Below are 16,604 nucleotides of genomic sequence, written 5' to 3' on the forward strand. Positions count from 1 at the left end.
GTATGCGAATCACTTACATTGTCCAACCGTCCGTCCTACCATCTCTTACCCAGCGTTGCTATTGGTTGCTGAATTTTTAACCTACAAACCTGGAGTAATGGGGAATTTTCAATGCCTCCGTGGCAATCAGGGATTTAACTCGTAGCAAGCGAGGATCCACCAGTTGTCGCCAGTTGTTACTAGTATACTTCAGTTTCTTCGACATTACCATTAGAATTCAATCAACGTTTCGAGTATAGAATTGAACGTATTTTGACGGAGTAAAATAATATGCTTTTATTACTCTTCTATCATTTCCACGGTATGTGCCAGCGGGAAATATATAATTTTATTGACGAATATACACGGAAAGAGAAAAATAAAAACTTTGCGATGTTTTTAACATCGCAAGGTTATATGCAAACTGGGTGCTAGTTACGCCATCTGGTGCGATAGCTGGTTCGCCTGTAATTAGAATCCACCTTTTTTGTACTGCGATTCAGTTCGTTTAGAAGACAAGGGTGCTAATTTGTGGTTGTTTATGCGCATATGTATGAAACAATTTTCAATTCTCAATAACCAGAAATGAACTACATTCTGGATCCAGTTCCGCAGTGTTCTTTAGTTGAAATTTACCCTATACATAACCCTTTCAGTGCTGACTAATTGATACCCCATAGTGCTGGAGATAGTTTGAAGATTTTGAAAAATACTGACCTAGTGTGTTGAATAACGAGAATACCAATATAGTGCGTCTACACCGCAGTGCAGTGTATTGTTAGTTACTAATATTTCACAATGTTTGGCAGGTGCTGCCATATTTCAATAGAGATAAAAACTAATCACTAATTACACCAATACACCGCAGTGAGGTGTACTAGAAAAATCCATCACCGATTTATACACCGCACTGCGGTGTAGACGCACTGAAAGGGTAAAAACATTGAAAATGAACGAGTTAACTCTATGGATACTGTTGATACTATGTGGATACTGGCCCTGGTTTCTACCATTGAGCTATCATTTCTGGTATCACGCTATCACGGAAGCTATTAAATGACCGTCCTTCTTAAATCGTGTCCATTCGCTGTATTGCCGTACACATTACAGTGAAATTTTGTGATCAGTTTATTATACATGCAAGATATGTTACGATTTATATGTATAGTTATTATACAGTTATATATAGGTATATATATATATATATGTATGAATATATATATATATGTATATTATTGTGTTAGCAGTGATTATGAAAATGAGATGAATTTGAATATTTAAATTTTCTCGGCATACTGTAAACATTCCAGTGTATTTATATTTCAATGTTAGGGTACACAAAGTTTTTTTTTGGAAGTTATTATCGGCTAGAGTGCATTATGGCAGAATTCTTAATGATCGAATGAAGTGGATTTACTTCGGTTGAAAGCATTTGTAGATTACGCGTACATATCGTCGTATATTTGATGGGTTCAACATTTGTTCGTCCAGGAAATTTTAACTTCCACTTTATTTGGAGATCCGCGAATAATTTCCTGACTGCTTGGCACGATTTGAGAGCAATTCTGAATGGAGGAAACTTTAACTACAGACGTCCCAAAAATATATTTTTGTTATGAAAAAACGGGAATTTAGTATGATCAATTATGAACTGAAGCTAACCACGCTTTAGAGCAACTGGCCCCTAGGGTCATGTAAAAGTCTATGCTCGAAACGGTTAAGTTTGAATTTTTTGTCCTTATTGAAGGGAACATGTGAATGGTGTACGTGTGACTGCAACGTAACCACAATTTGAGTTTACATATGTTCATGAAATTGGACCCTGGGCACAGTTGCTTATAAAAGCATGGTTAAGTCGGAAAGTGGTACTAGATCTAAAGATTGGTCTCAAGTATATAGATTGGCTATTGATTTAATTAGGTCTAAGATGGGTCTTTAATCAAAGCTATATCTATGCCTGTGCAACTGCCCCCAGATCTCTATTTCCTAAAACGGTGCAACGGGAAACCCAGTGCACAGGACAGTCGGTGGTTGGCTGTTTCAGTTTCGCCGTGTACGGATGTATTTTCAGGAATGTTTTCTGTTTTTCTGCCCCGGCCTCCATTGGTTGTATATATATACACGTATCACAGTGATATTAAGGTGACCGATAGATGAATCGAGCCAGTAAATCCCAGGGAAAATAACTAAAATAATAATAATAGTTTTTTTGGAGACGCATATCAACCACGAAAGTGGCCCTGTAACGTGCAAAATGCATAATTCAATCGGTCTTAAATGAATGTATACTATTTTCAGTTCATCAATTTAGGTAAAATTAGGTAAAATCTATGATCTATAAGATTTTAATTTCTGTGATATTCTTCTATTATGTTTAAAACGATTGTTTATTTTTATTTTCACGACTACGTGTGTACGCACCAGTCGCCGAACCGGCGAGGGTGCTTCGGGTGCTAGAGCACGACCCACTTACAGAATTTCCTTTGTTTTATTGAATTTTCAGTTTTCGACGCTTTTCAAATACCGTCAACTGTAGACTCAGTAGGATCGGTTTTCGTTTGGTGCGAGTTGAAGTTCAACTCTGAACCACGCCCGTTTGGCTATCGTGGAATTATATGTTGTTATACTGATTCAGATGAAATTAATAAAACGTTTGTGCCATCGACTTCCAAGCCTTGTTTTCTTAAGTCCATATGGAGAGAGACGGGTTATTGCGCTCACGTCCGTCCGTCCGTTCGTCACTAGACGGAATCGAATTTTTGGTGAAGTTTCCATTACGCTTCGATGGGTTATTTTGATTTTGTTTATCTCTGCCACTCAGACACATGTTCTACTCCAATGATTGGCCCGTTGAACTTGAACATTGATTGGTTACGCACTTTCGGCCTCATCCCCTGCCCAAAGGCTATAGCATATGATTGGCTGGATATATAGACTGGGGGCCGCTTACCGGCAACCTGTCGGCACAAGAAAACTTAGGCAATATAATAGACCAAAGGTTTGCGGCCAGGCGGTTTGTGTTGGTGTGAGCTTCACCGGGCGCCAATCAAACCCTGGCAAACAAAGATGGTGTCGTAGCAGAGTCTAGCGATGCCATCAGGTTCGAATACCTGCCGAAGGAGTATGGGACAAAGCCTGCAAGCCTGTCTGACCAATATGACTAGTCCACTTGGCCGCCTGCTTGGCCAGATAGCTCAGTGTCGTGTTTGCGAAACATCCGTCCATTCTGTTTTCACCAGAGGGTGGATCTGATCATGGACGTCTAATCTGATTAAAGGAATTGAAACTGGTCCTGGCTCACTCTCTTCCGCGCTGACAGTTTATAAGGCCTAGCTAACGGAGAAGAGATACATTTTCTTTCGGCAGAATGAAACCCATTGTGACGTAAAATTAGAGCATTCGCCTATGGGTCCACTATGAAAATACCTTGTACATAAATAAGCATTAACAGTCAATCACGCAACTTCCTACGGAGAGCGGACATCTGGGCTTCGGTGGAAAAAATTAATTTATCACATCGATTTCCAGAAAACGCAAACGGGCTTCTTTTTTATCGATTGCGTTTGATTGTACGTTGAGCTTTCTAAAAATGGCATGTCTGACTCGAGGACATTAAGTTTAAGGTATTTATGTTAAGTAAATTGCATCTGCGGGCTTATTTTTCCTAATTTCCCTTAGTTAGGGACCCCGCGTTTTGCGTTCGCGCCTTCAAATCGGCGCTCGCCTCTCGTGGATAGTATCTCTGCTAATAATCATTGTCACGTCCATTTTATTAGGTGCTATCCCTCCATATGTGCCCTGGATCCGACCCTATTAACCTTCCTTGGTTTCCTTTATCGTGACTAGTGAAAGTTGGAGCCGTTCTGCCAATGGTCGCTAAGCAGAAACCTTCCAATAGCTACGGGCACCCATGGAAACCGCTACAGCAACCACAGAGAAATGGCCGACCCGATGGATATTACAGAGAAGGGCGAAGGCTCTGGTTATCAGGCCGAAAAGAAAATAAGCCAAGAAGCCTGTAATATTTTAAACGATCTGAGATTGAAGGGTCAACTTTGCGACGCCGTCATCACCGTCGAAGACGGTACATATTTTCCCGTGCACAGGGCTATTCTTTCGGCGGTCAGTCCGTACTTCCTGGCGCTGTTCACGAACGGTATGGCAGACGATACAAAACGTGAGTATCAAATACCGGGAATATCGTCTGCCATGATCGGCTCTATCATCGAATACGCGTACACCCGCGAAACCGACATTACCGCCGACAATGTCGACACGCTTCTACCAGCAGCCGACCAGTTCAACGTCGTCGGACTCGTTCGCGCCTGTGCCGATTTCATAACGAACCAATTGGGTTCCGAGAATTGTATCGGCATTCGAAATTTCGCGCGTCAGTATTTCTGTCGACATTTAGAACGACAGGCGGACAACTATTTGATGCAGAATTTTGTCGACGTTGCGACCAAAAGTGACGAGTTGATGTCGCTCCAGTTGTCGGAATTCACGGAGATTATGTCATGCGATGAACTGAACGTCAAGAACGAGGAGGCGGTTTTCGAAACGGTGATAAAATGGATCGATCACGACCCCGATTCCAGAAAAGAATGCATTATAGATTTGTTGAAGGTAGGCTTTAGTTTATAGATCCAAAGCATCGTTTTCGAACGAACTTTTATGTCAGATGCAAATTTCACGAAAAACTACAATTAACCATTTTAAAGTTGCTAGTTTACAGTTTTTATCTCGCTCTCATGTCGCATTGTTGCAAATTTGAGAAATGATTTTTCAAAGAAATTACAACTAGAGATACACGCGGTTTGAATGTTGCTAAAACTGTCAAAATCCATCCAGGGACAGGTGAAATATGATAAACCACGCATCACAAATATTTTTTAAAAAGGAGAAAAAAATGACCCAGCAATACAGGGACAAAAGTACCCTAACAAAATGGCGGCTAGCAACTGTAAAATGGTTTATTGGAAAAACCCGGGCTGAAATAAAACGGGATATCTGATTGGCTAATTTGACATAATCAAATCTGCGTAGCGCTGCCTCCCAGTCTCCAATTCTATGATTTCGAGAAATTTATGTCCAATCGACGCTGCGCCGAAATGGGGGTGAAATCACTACATGAATCCGTTCCGCAGCCGCACCCGCGTCGAGAAAACAGCTGAACGGAAATTTATTAGATCCTTGAAATGATAGTTGGTTTACATTTTTTTCTATGTTCCAGGTTGTCCGAATGGGTTTGTTGAATACGCAATTTTTCGTGGAAAAAGTGAAGTCTCACAAATATATCAAAGATAACGAATCTTGTAAGTATTTTCCAACAAATAAATCATCTAAAAATTCTTGCACATAATAGATTAACTTTAAAACTCTAACTTTGAGATTCCATGTGGAAATAATTCAATAAAAGACAATCCCAACCATAAGCCGTTTTCAGAAGAAAACGCGAAATTTTCATTTGTCTGGTTTTTAGTTATCAAGTCTGGTCAAAACAATCGGTTTTCTTGAGTATATTCCATTTTCATATGTTTGCTGATATATCTACGTTATTTTTATGTGCTCTATTAATGGAAGATAACAGTTTACCAATGAATAGTTTTGTAAAGTTTCTCTTATTTTTACAAATCTTTTAACCATTGATTTTCTAATATCTAATGAGTATTGCATAGGCCTATATTGTTTTTTAGTTTGTACAGGGATCTATCTATACGTTATATTTTTTCTCATTTGTTTAAAAGGTATATCACATTATCGATGTAGTTCGTAGATTTGTTTATAATTCTAAATTTAAAGGGAAATAGTTTATCGATGTAGTTTGTAGTTTTGTCTATGATTTTAAATTTAATAATAAAATAGGATGTTCAATCTGTATTTCGCATATTTAAACATGTATATCGTTTTCCATATATACTGGCATGCGGTATTTTTCATATGCTCAAGTAAAAGAAACTACTTTGTTTTACCGATGCCATATATCCGTTCTTCCAACCATATAGGTAAACCAATAATAATCGACACGTTGAAGTTCTTGTACGACCTGGACATGGACGACGACAAGGAATTGGATTTGTCCGACCCGCTCGCCAGACCTCGGGTTCCGCACGAGTTCATATTCGTAGTCGGGGGATGGAGCGGGGGCAGTCCTACGAACGCTATAGAAACGTACGACACAAGAGCCGACAGGTGGATCGCCTGTGAACAAGTCGACAGTAAGTATTTTGATAAGTTTAGAAAAATATTCTGACGGCAAAAATTGTGAATATTATTCCAAGCGCATGCAACGTTGTTATATATACTCTATGCAATGATCGGTAAAAAAACCACACAGATCCTTTAGAGTTTGGCCTGTTTATTTGAGATACGAGCTTGCGCTGATAATCACGTAAATGAGTAAATGAGCAAAGGATGGATTTAGGGGAACTGGTCCACATGAGCCCTGATAAGAGCCAGAAAAGGCCCTTTTTGTCCTGTATTTTTTGATGGCCACCAAAATTTTCAAGCTAATTGTAGCCTTCGCTCAGCCAAATCGGCCCTTTTCAAATTCATGTTCCCATTCAGGTCCAACCCCTTCTAAGAATACTAGATCGCCGGCATTGTGAGCTTCATCATTTAATCCGAAAAAGCTACTATACACTAGTAACGAACGCTCGTATATCAATGTAATTACGTAATCACAAAATATAACAATAAAAATGAGTTGTAAATGTTTCCTCGAGCTCATATTTATTCGACGATTCCTATAGTCATCTTCAGGAATAGGATGTAGTCAACGGGTATTATCGTTTGTAATTTACAAAGATTTTACCTGTTGTTTGTAAATATATATCTAAAGGGCTCAACAAAAATATGTTTTTTGAGGCATGTTATCAATTGTTTGTAGCGCCACGAGCGTACCACGGCACTGCCGCTGTACGGGGTATGGTGTATGTGGTTGGAGGCTTCGACGGCATGGATTATTTCAACAGCGTCAGGGCTTTCGATCCGTACAAAAAAGTCTGGACAGAAAAAGCGCCAATGCACTGTAAACGGTTAGTATAATATTTGAAGTGTTTAAATACAAATCGGATCACTCAGTAGCTGATTGGTATTTTACTGTCTTACTAAAAGTGAAATCCTCGCTTACCACATGTGGATTCGTCATGCTAACAGTAGTTTTCCTACTGTACACTAGTCCACCTGGTGGATCATCACTTGCCACAATTTGAATCCTCGATGTCCTACTGCGCACTAGTGACGCCTGGTGGATCATCACTTGCTATAAGTCATCCTCTATTGTTACAGTAGTTGATGTCCTACGGCGCACTAGTGACGCCTGGGAATCCTTACTTGCTATAAGATCCTCTGTTGTTACAGTAGTTTGTCCTACTGCGCACTAATGACATCTGGTGGATCCTTACTTGCTATAAGTTGCATCCTGAATTGCATCGGTTTGATGTCCTACTGTACACTAGCGCACCTGACGGGTCCTCACTTGCCATAAGTGGATACATGCTCAAAAAGGATGGAAAAATCATGATATTATTGTTCTTACTTTGTCTATTGTAGATGTTATGTAAGCGTGGCGGTATTGAATGATCAGGTTTATGCTATGGGAGGGTTTAACGGTCACGTCAGACAGAACACGGCTGAGCGATACGCCCCTGACACCAATCAATGGTCTATGATCACTCCTATGAATATGCAACGAAGCGACGCAAGCGGAACTACTCATAACGGTAAATAATCCTCAGATTCACCGAGCGGAAACGATTGGACCGATTAAATTGAAAACTTCTGTCGATGATAAAAGATGCAGCGTCCATATTATGCCATGTTCTCTCTTCCTTCGGTTGTTTTTTTACCAATTTCGTAAAACTTGAATACATTAGTCATATTTATTGCTTTGAAAAGATGGGGTGTTGTTCGACACAATTTGTGTCACCTAACATACTTACTTCAGTGTAGAAACAATACTAAACCGAGCCTGCGCACCGACAGGAGAACTTGAATCGGTGCCCGGGGACGCGGCATGAGAAGGGCTGCGCATTCCGGTAAACCCCAGGAAAGGGCGTGCGACAACACAATGACTCATTCGACGACCAGCGGAGAAGATTATGTCGTCTCAAAATCATCCAAATCATTACTTATCGTATTATCTATTTTCGTATCGTTCATATCAGGTCGGGTTTACATATGCGGCGGTTTCAACGGTCAGGAATGCATGAGTTCCGCCGAATACTACGATCCGGATACCGAACAGTGGACCCTGGTGGCATCGATGAGAAATCGCCGCAGCGGAGTCGGGGTGATCGCTCACGGGGAATACGTGTACGCCGTCGGTGGGTTTAACGGAATCACGCGTATGAACACGGCGGAGAGATACAACCCGTCGACGAACACGTGGACCAGTATAACTGAAATGTATAATCCGCGGAGTAACTTCGCTATAGAGGTGAGCGTAATCATCAGTAGGCTTTGAAAAACCCTTTCGTTGGGGATTAGAAAAAAAAAACGTCGGGGCTTGGGGATTTCGTCTTGCGATTTTTCGATTAAATTGAAATTGAAATTTATTTACACTCATCACCTCAACGTGAGGTATACAGAGGGCCATCAAGAAATATTTACAATTATAGAATATAAAATGAAATATAAAATAAGCAATACGATTTGAGAACACAACTTAAAAAAAAATTCCCAACACTGTCGGGACCTATCAGTTTGACTGTGAGACATCTCTAGAGCATCCGGAAAAGGTTATAGCAGCCAGTAGAGTGAATAAAGACTGTAATAAGATTTGAAATTCACTTTTCTTCGCTAGGTGTTTCGCAAAGCTTTCATGTTATTATCAATCTATTGCATGAGAAAAGCTTATAGAATATTTGATTTGAGTGTGAAAGAAATGAAAGCTTAGAAAATCGTATGAATCATAGGAAAATTCACTTTTCTTCTCTCGATGTTTGCTCGAGTAGGCTAACTGATAGCGACACCTGGAGCCGGTTGCATAGTCACGGCTTAGACTTAAGACCAGTCTAAGACCAACTTAGTTCTATAGCCAATCTAACAACTTAAGACCAGTCTTAAGATTTAAGATCACTTTAGGACTTAAGTCACGACTGTGCAACTGGCCCCTGGGGCCTGTCGCATAGTCATGGCTTCGACTTAAGACCAGTCTAAGACCAACTTAGTTCTTTGTTAGCTACTGTTACAACTTAAGACCAACCTTAAGATTTAAGACCACTTTTGGACTAACATCACGACTGCACAACTGGCCCCTGGTGAATCATCACTTGCCACGCGTAGAATCCTCGATGGTCTCGATGGTCACTGGTGAAGCCCCATCACTATTTCAAGCTTTCGGCTCTCCAGAGGTTCCAGAAGTGGACTGAGGGGCTGCCAGCCAATATAGACAATAATTGGCCTGAAATTTCCTGAGGCCTTTTGGTATTTTGGTAATCCATTTCATAACGTTTTTCTTTTAACCGGTTTTCTATTTGTAGGTATTGGATGATATGATATTTGGTATCGGTGGTTTTAACGGAGTCACTACGATATTTAATGTTGAATGTTATGATCCTGAGTCAGATGAATGGTAAGCATCGGGAGTCGGTTTAGATAGAATCAACGATTTATTTGAGACGAAATTCCGGTACGTGAAACCGGACCCAGGCAGGGCTGACGGAGCCGGGCCTATAATTTTTTTGCCGATGATGTCAGGTATGAGCCGGGCCAAGGTCGACTTGCTTCCACTGGCCCTACCCAAATCACTTCGATGTCCATTTTACGTAAACGATGTCCATAGTTCGCTGAAACTCGGGCTGGATTTATCAGAGGGATAGATTCTCATTAGCCCCCGATTTTATCCGTCTTCTGGAGCAGCACCGTATTTTGTAAGCTTTTCTAATATTGATATTTCAGGTACGACGCAACTGATATGACAATATTCCGGTCGGCGCTCAGCGCATGCGTACTCAAAGACATCCCGAACATTCGCGAATATTTGCATAAAAATCGAACAGGCGAAATAAAACGTCGCGAACTGCGCAAACAATAAAATGAAATCGAGCACAATTTAGAGACAATAGTTTTTATTTTCATAAATAAAAATGTAATGTTCTATAAACATCTTTATTGTACATCGCCATCGCAACTAGTCAGAAATCTACTATGTGCCTCAATAAAACCGTGAATTTACGAAGTACCTTACCTCTGAGCCAAGACTTAAATTTAAGACCGAACCAAAGCCAATCTAAGAAGGTTACATGGCCAATAATCATTTTTGTGTTGATGATACATTTGTTTATAGCGCTTTACTATAACATAATTATGGCGCTTTACTGAAACAAGTTATAATGATAAATAAAACTGCAAAGCAGCAAAACGGGTTTTCTGTACAGCTGCCTCATGAGTATTCGAAATGAGAAAAATCATAGAAAATTAAGTTGCACATAAAGGACAACTGCCATATCTAAGACTATGATAATTCCGGATTGCTAAACAGTCACGTCTTATCTCCAAAGGTACATAGTTTACTGCCGTCTTCCGGTTCTAAATCAATAGGGTCATTTCCATCTTCACCCGTCAAGGGATTCGAACCTACTACGCTAAAAGCTGTCCACCGAACCCCTTGACCTCACGAGTCGTTGGAGTCGTTACTGGACGACCAGAATCCGGTCGTACCAATCACAGCGCTTGTAACAAACGACTTTAGGCTTCTATTGGTTTTCCCGTTAAATGGCCCAATCAGCGAACGTTTTACTGAACAAGGAAGTATTTCGCAAATCGATATATGACGTCATGCACAACAGCGCCAGTAATGAAATCACGCTTCGTGAGGCCAGGGGGCTGGTGGAAGCGAGTTCAGGAGTGATACCGGACCCTTGGCAAACGAGGATGGATCATTTCCTGTCTCTGATGTCATTGATGAAGATTGAAAATAATGTAGGGCCTAGTACAGAGCCTTGAGGAACCCCACTTTATACATCGGACCTGAAAATTGATCTTATATCTAATATTAACTTTTACCTTGAATACGTATACCTGCTGCGTAATATTCTTACCAAACGTCGATGAGGCACCCTGTCAAATGTCTTTTAAAAGTCAAGGTAAATTGAGTCCAAGTTTTCTTTTATGTAGAGTATTTCAGTCCATTTCTCTTAACACGTCGATAGGTTACGATACGTAACGAAACCATGTCCGACTATAGATCCCCGGCTGGTATTCAAACTCGGTGGCATCATGTGACAGACTAACCATCTGATAATCTGATATGATTTTCTGGAAGCAGCGCGTAAAATATGTATTGAATTTGTCTTCCTCCGCCTAAACGTTAAGTTATATATGAATCGTTGATGCTATGTTAAGTTTTAATAGAATACGTAATTCTTATCTCGATTCTTTCGAAGGGTGCTAGAATTGTAAAATAAGCCTGTGGCAATCATCCAATGGTTTTACTAACATCTGAGAAACCCAAATCTAAACTTAGATTTTATGAGCGTTTAGTTTGTTTTTCTATACCAGCCTTTCCTGAGATTTGCAGTTTATTCCTCCAATTTGACTTAGACTTCATTCAAAGTGAAACTAAGAGTGTTTGAAAGTGTTGTCTTAGTGTTTGAATCGATGAGAGTATTCTTCCGGTCGGGTTCCACGTAGATCGTAGATGATTGGTGAACTATTTTTCACTATCTATAAGTGAGTGCAGTTTTTCGCCATCTGGTGAGTGCGAGCCGATTCACTCGAAACCACAAAATAATAAGACTTGAATTAGAATGAATGCATCGATGCTGTATATTTGCCGTGAAAAGCAGTACGCAAATTGTAGATGATATTATTCAATTAACAACAGGTCCACGGGTCGCAATAGCGAGCAACTCTTTCCACCGCCGCGGCGTCATCGGTAAGTCTCTCGGCATTCCGTTCTGTATCAGCCGCAGCGACGGTCCACAGCGACGCCGCTATTGTCGACGCGCTGAGCAGCAAATTGCAAACCTGACCTGAAAATAGAACACACGAAACGTTAATCTTTTTCATGCACAGCTTCATTTCGACCAAAGCATCTTTTGTAGCAACTTGGACTGAAACTGGAGCGGCTTCAGATGTTTTCTGTTTAGTCTGGACGCGTGGTGATAATTCTTTTACCCGAAAAAATATTGTCTGTAAAAATCTGGTGTTTTTATGCAGCTACAGTCGTTTTCAACCAGTTTAAATACTTAACCTTTTGAAAGTGTTCTGATAAAATGTATTTGCTTAATTTCTGGTGTTTGTATCATTTTCCAGCGGGGCTGCTCCGACTTTGGACAGATGAATAATTTTCCGAATCGGATGCACCCTAATTCGCTATTTCCAAATTTTCACTACTAAAGCAATTCTCGCTCAACTCGGTCGGGATTGTGATGTTCAAAAGCCGGAAAAGTACATTTATGGGCATCTAGATGTTTTCCCGAATCCCGCACCGAGCTTCGCGCCATCGGCGCTCGTCGGTGACACCTTCGATATTTCTAAAAACGTATCCCATACCTACCATCGGTCCTGTTTTCAACAAAAAAATCATGAGCTGCGTCAAAATGAAGTTGCTTTAAACGACTTTATACATGCAAAGTGAGGATCAATTCCTTCATCTATAACCCTTGCCCTACTGGCCATATACCCCGCCCACTGTGCTGACCCAGAAATACTTGTTTTGGGTGTAATTTTACTAACACCCGATGGAACTGATACTCTAAGTGTTATGAAAGGGGTACTGTACCCACAGTAGGGCACCATAGTTGGCAAACATTTGGTGACAAAAAAATTAATTTCCATGTTAATTATGTGCGTCACATGACCCGATTGACATGATTTATAAGTTTTCAGAAAATTTTCAAATAAAATTCGGATATCCTACCAATTTCTATACGAAGCCGGCTATTCTATTCTGCAGTATGTTCTGATGATTATCTGAGAATTTGATGGTAAAATTCCCATAGATGAAGAAAGAATAGGTGTTTTAGTGCAGCGAAGCAGTCAGCGCAAATACACAAATACATTGATGATTATTGATCCATTAAATGTATTTCGAATCGACTGTTTGTACTAAGTAGATGAAATGCTTAACGTTTAACGTTTCGGAGTAAATGGCGCATTGGTTTGGAAATTTTCTGTGAAAATATTAGTCGCCGGTCACCCTGACCTAATGCGTTAAGAGAAGCATGGTAGTGTTAGTCAAATGGACGTTAATGAGAAGAAGGTTTTCCAATAGAAGACGATGTACGGGATACGGTCTACGAGTCTAGGAGGCCGTTCGTGCGGCGAAGCAAAAATTTTGAAAATTCGAAACTCTCAAAATCGACATGGACCTGTAACAAGCGTACAAAATAAATGACACTGCCTGCGATCATGACTGATCATAATCATAACTGTGGTCCCATGATAAATTTTTACAATCAAAAATATGAAATATTCACATCATACTGGTATTTTCATATCATACTGATATGAAAATACCAATATGATATGAAAATTTAATCATTTGCGCTATGCCGCTATGCCTGAAAAGGGGAAAATGTAACTCCCGAAAATGTTTTCTAGAATAGATATCTAAACTAACTAGAAAATGAGATTTGAACTGTTTTTGCTTCTATGGATTTTCAACTATTTAACTCTCTACCTAAGATCTACAATCCAAATACCGTGTGACTATCAGTTTATCGCGACTTTCACTTACCTAGCATCTTATAAAACGACTGGAACGTCAAATATGAAACTTCAGCGTCTGACGAAACTGTTCGACTGTACCGGTCTATAGTATGAATTTATAGAAACCAGTATTTGAACATCGGTCGGTCCGTATTGCAATTTGATCCGGTACTCGTTTCCTAGTTTGAGTTTGATTCGATAGTGAATGGCTTTTTTGCGATTGTGAGCCGTTTGGCTTTCATACATGTCCAGTAACTATTGCACGAATTTCAGCGGTATTTTCATTGAAAATCGATGAGGAATATTGACGTTTTCAAATTATTTGAACAGAAGTCCTATTTTCTGCTGAAACACGAGAAACACTTCGCTACGTTCCATCTCCCTAAGCATTGTTCATCGAGCCCATTGAGTATGAAATTAGAATCCCAATTCAGAGCGACATTGATGAAGTGGATATGTACGGAAGCGATAAAGGGCCTCAAGTTGTCGCGTTCAAACTCGACAAGTCGCCATATTTTATTTCGATTATCGCGATATATCGCGTCAAGTCGACATGAATATGTCGACATATCGTGACGTTTTCACGATAAATTTCGCTTTTTGTCCATTTTCCATGGGACAAGTACGGAAGCGATAAAGTACGGAAGCGATAAGGGGCCTCGAGATGTCGCGTTCCAACTCGGCAAGTCGTCATATTTATGTCGATATATCGCGATATATCGACAAAATTTGTCGTGAAAACGTCACGATATGTCGACATATTCATGTCGACTGGACGCGATATATCGCGATATATCGACATAAATATGGCGACTTGTCGAGTTTGAACGCGACATCTCGAGGCCCTTTATCGCTTCCGTAGGACAAGTACGGGATAAGCCGTCATTTGAAGACACGTCTTAATGTAAGATGAGGACACCAGTGATATGACGACTGAGTTTCAAGTCGTCATGAATATGTCGACTTGTCGCGAGGAAAATGGTCGTGAAAACGAAATATGTCGTCAAAACGTCACGATATGTCGACATATTCATGTCGACTTGACGCGATATATCGCGGTATGTCGACATAAATATGGCGACTTGTCAAGTTGGAACGCGACATCTCGAGGCCCTTTATCGCTTCCGTAGATAAGAGCTAGTTATAAATTCGTTCACTTCATGTACGTCTGCGGAATAGGAATGATTTGCTTATTCGGCATTGTCGGCAATCTTCTTAATTTGATCGTGTTCAGTCTTGATAAACATGATTTGCTGTCGATCAAGATCCTGAGGGTTTTGGCGTGTTGCGATATGGCGTTTCTAATCGTGTGTTTCGTGTACTTTTTTGTCAGGCACATGCTGTTTCTACGGAAGCGATAAGGGGCCTCGAGATGTCGCGTTCAAACTCGACAAGTCGTCATATTTATGTCGACATACCGCGATATATCGCGTCAAGTCGACATGGCAATTTTACTGATTTTTACTATTTGTGAAACGCCCGCTTGCATCGACCGAGTTGCAGATATAGCAGGTTTTGAATTCAAATTGGACGATTTCAAACAATACACGCGAAAAACTGGACTCCTATTGGTTGTTCTCGATTCGGCCTTGAATTTCCTCGTTTATTTATCGATGAATTCTAAATTCAGACTCAATCTGAAAACGCTTTTTCAACACTTTACGAACAGGCAGAAATAGATTAGATTTGCGGGGAATGAAAATGATATCGAATCTTGTACAATAACCACTCTAAAACGTGGTGAACGGATAATAAGATGAAAGATGATCTCTGGGTGAGATAGAAACGTCGTGTATTTAATGTTTTAGATTTTTTGAATAAATAAATTCTTGATTTTAAAATTCTTTTAATTTGTACATAGTGGGTGTTTATGTTAATATGGTATCTATGACATGCAAACATTGAAGTATGGTTGTGGTCAACTCAGGCGTGACTGACCTAACTCTCCGCTAGATGGCGAACTAGTCGACGGTGACTGCTCTCACCGCACTATGGCATGCTTTAGAGCTGTCTTACAGTCGTTGAAATGCCCAAACGCTGATAGGTGGCGGGACTTTTTGGAAAAATTTCATTTCTACGAAAAAATCGCAAAAACAATTGCCAAAATGTGAAGAAATTCATTTGTTAATCCGCCACCGAATGGGAAGCGCGATATTCGACAAAAAGAAGGTCGTACCAGAGCGCTGCAGGCGAAGTGTTCACGGAATGACATCATCAATTTCCGCGCGCAACCTAACATCATGTGTAGCTAAGATGCTGGCCCATGAGCCATAAGCAGGATTTCCCCTGGATTTACACGCTTATATCTCGATAAAACGCTTGAATTTCTTAAATAAATGAAAGTTGCTGGCAAATCGTTGTAGGCGCGTTCACAGGGGCTCGTAAAATCGGAAAATGCGCGTTTGCAAAGCTGGAAGATCGTATGGATTAACGAAACAACCGCAATATCCAAATGAATATATCCAATAGAATGTTTTGCGCATTTGAAGCCCTCGACAATCAAAATCGGTGAAGGATTTCGTGTCGAACTCAACGTTTTAAATTTCGAAATCGGCAAAAACCGGCGTCATAGCATTTTCGGTCCAGGCGATTTCGGCCCTTATTTCGCGTTCAAAGACATATAATTCACGAACTATTCATTAGAAGATAACGGGATTAGTTTCGTTAGAGCAGGGATTAGTTTCGTTAGTTTCGTTAGAAGCTATCAGCTTTCATATGATGCCTGGATTATCAAAATCGGATGAGAAATAACGATTGAAATAGTAAGCGACTGAAGTTGAGTAGTTTGTGAGCGTCGTTAGCCCCCTTGTTATTTTATATATACTATATACATTGGATTAACAGATTATCGTTTTTATATTACCTACAACTCTGATACGAGCCCCCGTGGGCGCGTTGCTTAAGTAAATGGACGGTTTGATCCGTGTTGATTCGAGTTGCTTAAATAAAAACGCCTCTGGCTACTG

At 40.3% G+C, this 16,604-nt stretch overlaps 1 protein-coding gene across 1 annotated transcript; it reads left to right on the plus strand.

Annotated features, from left to right (window-relative positions):
- The first annotated feature begins 3,951 nt into the window (after positions 1-3,951).
- On the plus strand, positions 3,952-10,041 carry LOC141911992 (kelch-like protein 10). The gene is made up of 8 exons (XM_074803137.1): positions 3,952-4,605; positions 5,213-5,294; positions 5,985-6,197; positions 6,869-7,016; positions 7,534-7,703; positions 8,148-8,419; positions 9,465-9,556; positions 9,883-10,041. Exons 1-8 carry the CDS (start codon positions 4,138-4,140, stop codon positions 10,016-10,018), a joined length of 1,581 nt encoding a protein of 526 aa, XP_074659238.1. The 5' UTR covers positions 3,952-4,137; the 3' UTR covers positions 10,019-10,041.
- Positions 10,042-16,604: the final 6,563 nt, after the last annotated feature.

The sequence above is a fragment of the Tubulanus polymorphus genome, chromosome 10 (genome assembly GCF_964204645.1).
Source record: "Tubulanus polymorphus chromosome 10, tnTubPoly1.2, whole genome shotgun sequence".
Classification (NCBI taxonomy): Eukaryota; Metazoa; Nemertea; class Palaeonemertea; order Tubulaniformes; family Tubulanidae; genus Tubulanus; species Tubulanus polymorphus.

What these genes read in the sequence shown, in the direction of transcription:
- LOC141911992 (XM_074803137.1), top strand. Translation starts at nt 4,138, where the DNA reads ATGGCAGACGATACAAAACGTGAGTATCAAATACCGGGAATATCGTCT. An exon ending in TATCAAAGATAACGAATCTT is followed by an intron (nt 5,295 to 5,984) that starts GTAAGTATTTTC and finishes CCAACCATATAG; the next exon opens with GTAAACCAATAATAATCGAC. An exon ending in GCGCCAATGCACTGTAAACG is followed by an intron (nt 7,017 to 7,533) that starts GTTAGTATAATA and finishes TGTCTATTGTAG; the next exon opens with ATGTTATGTAAGCGTGGCGG.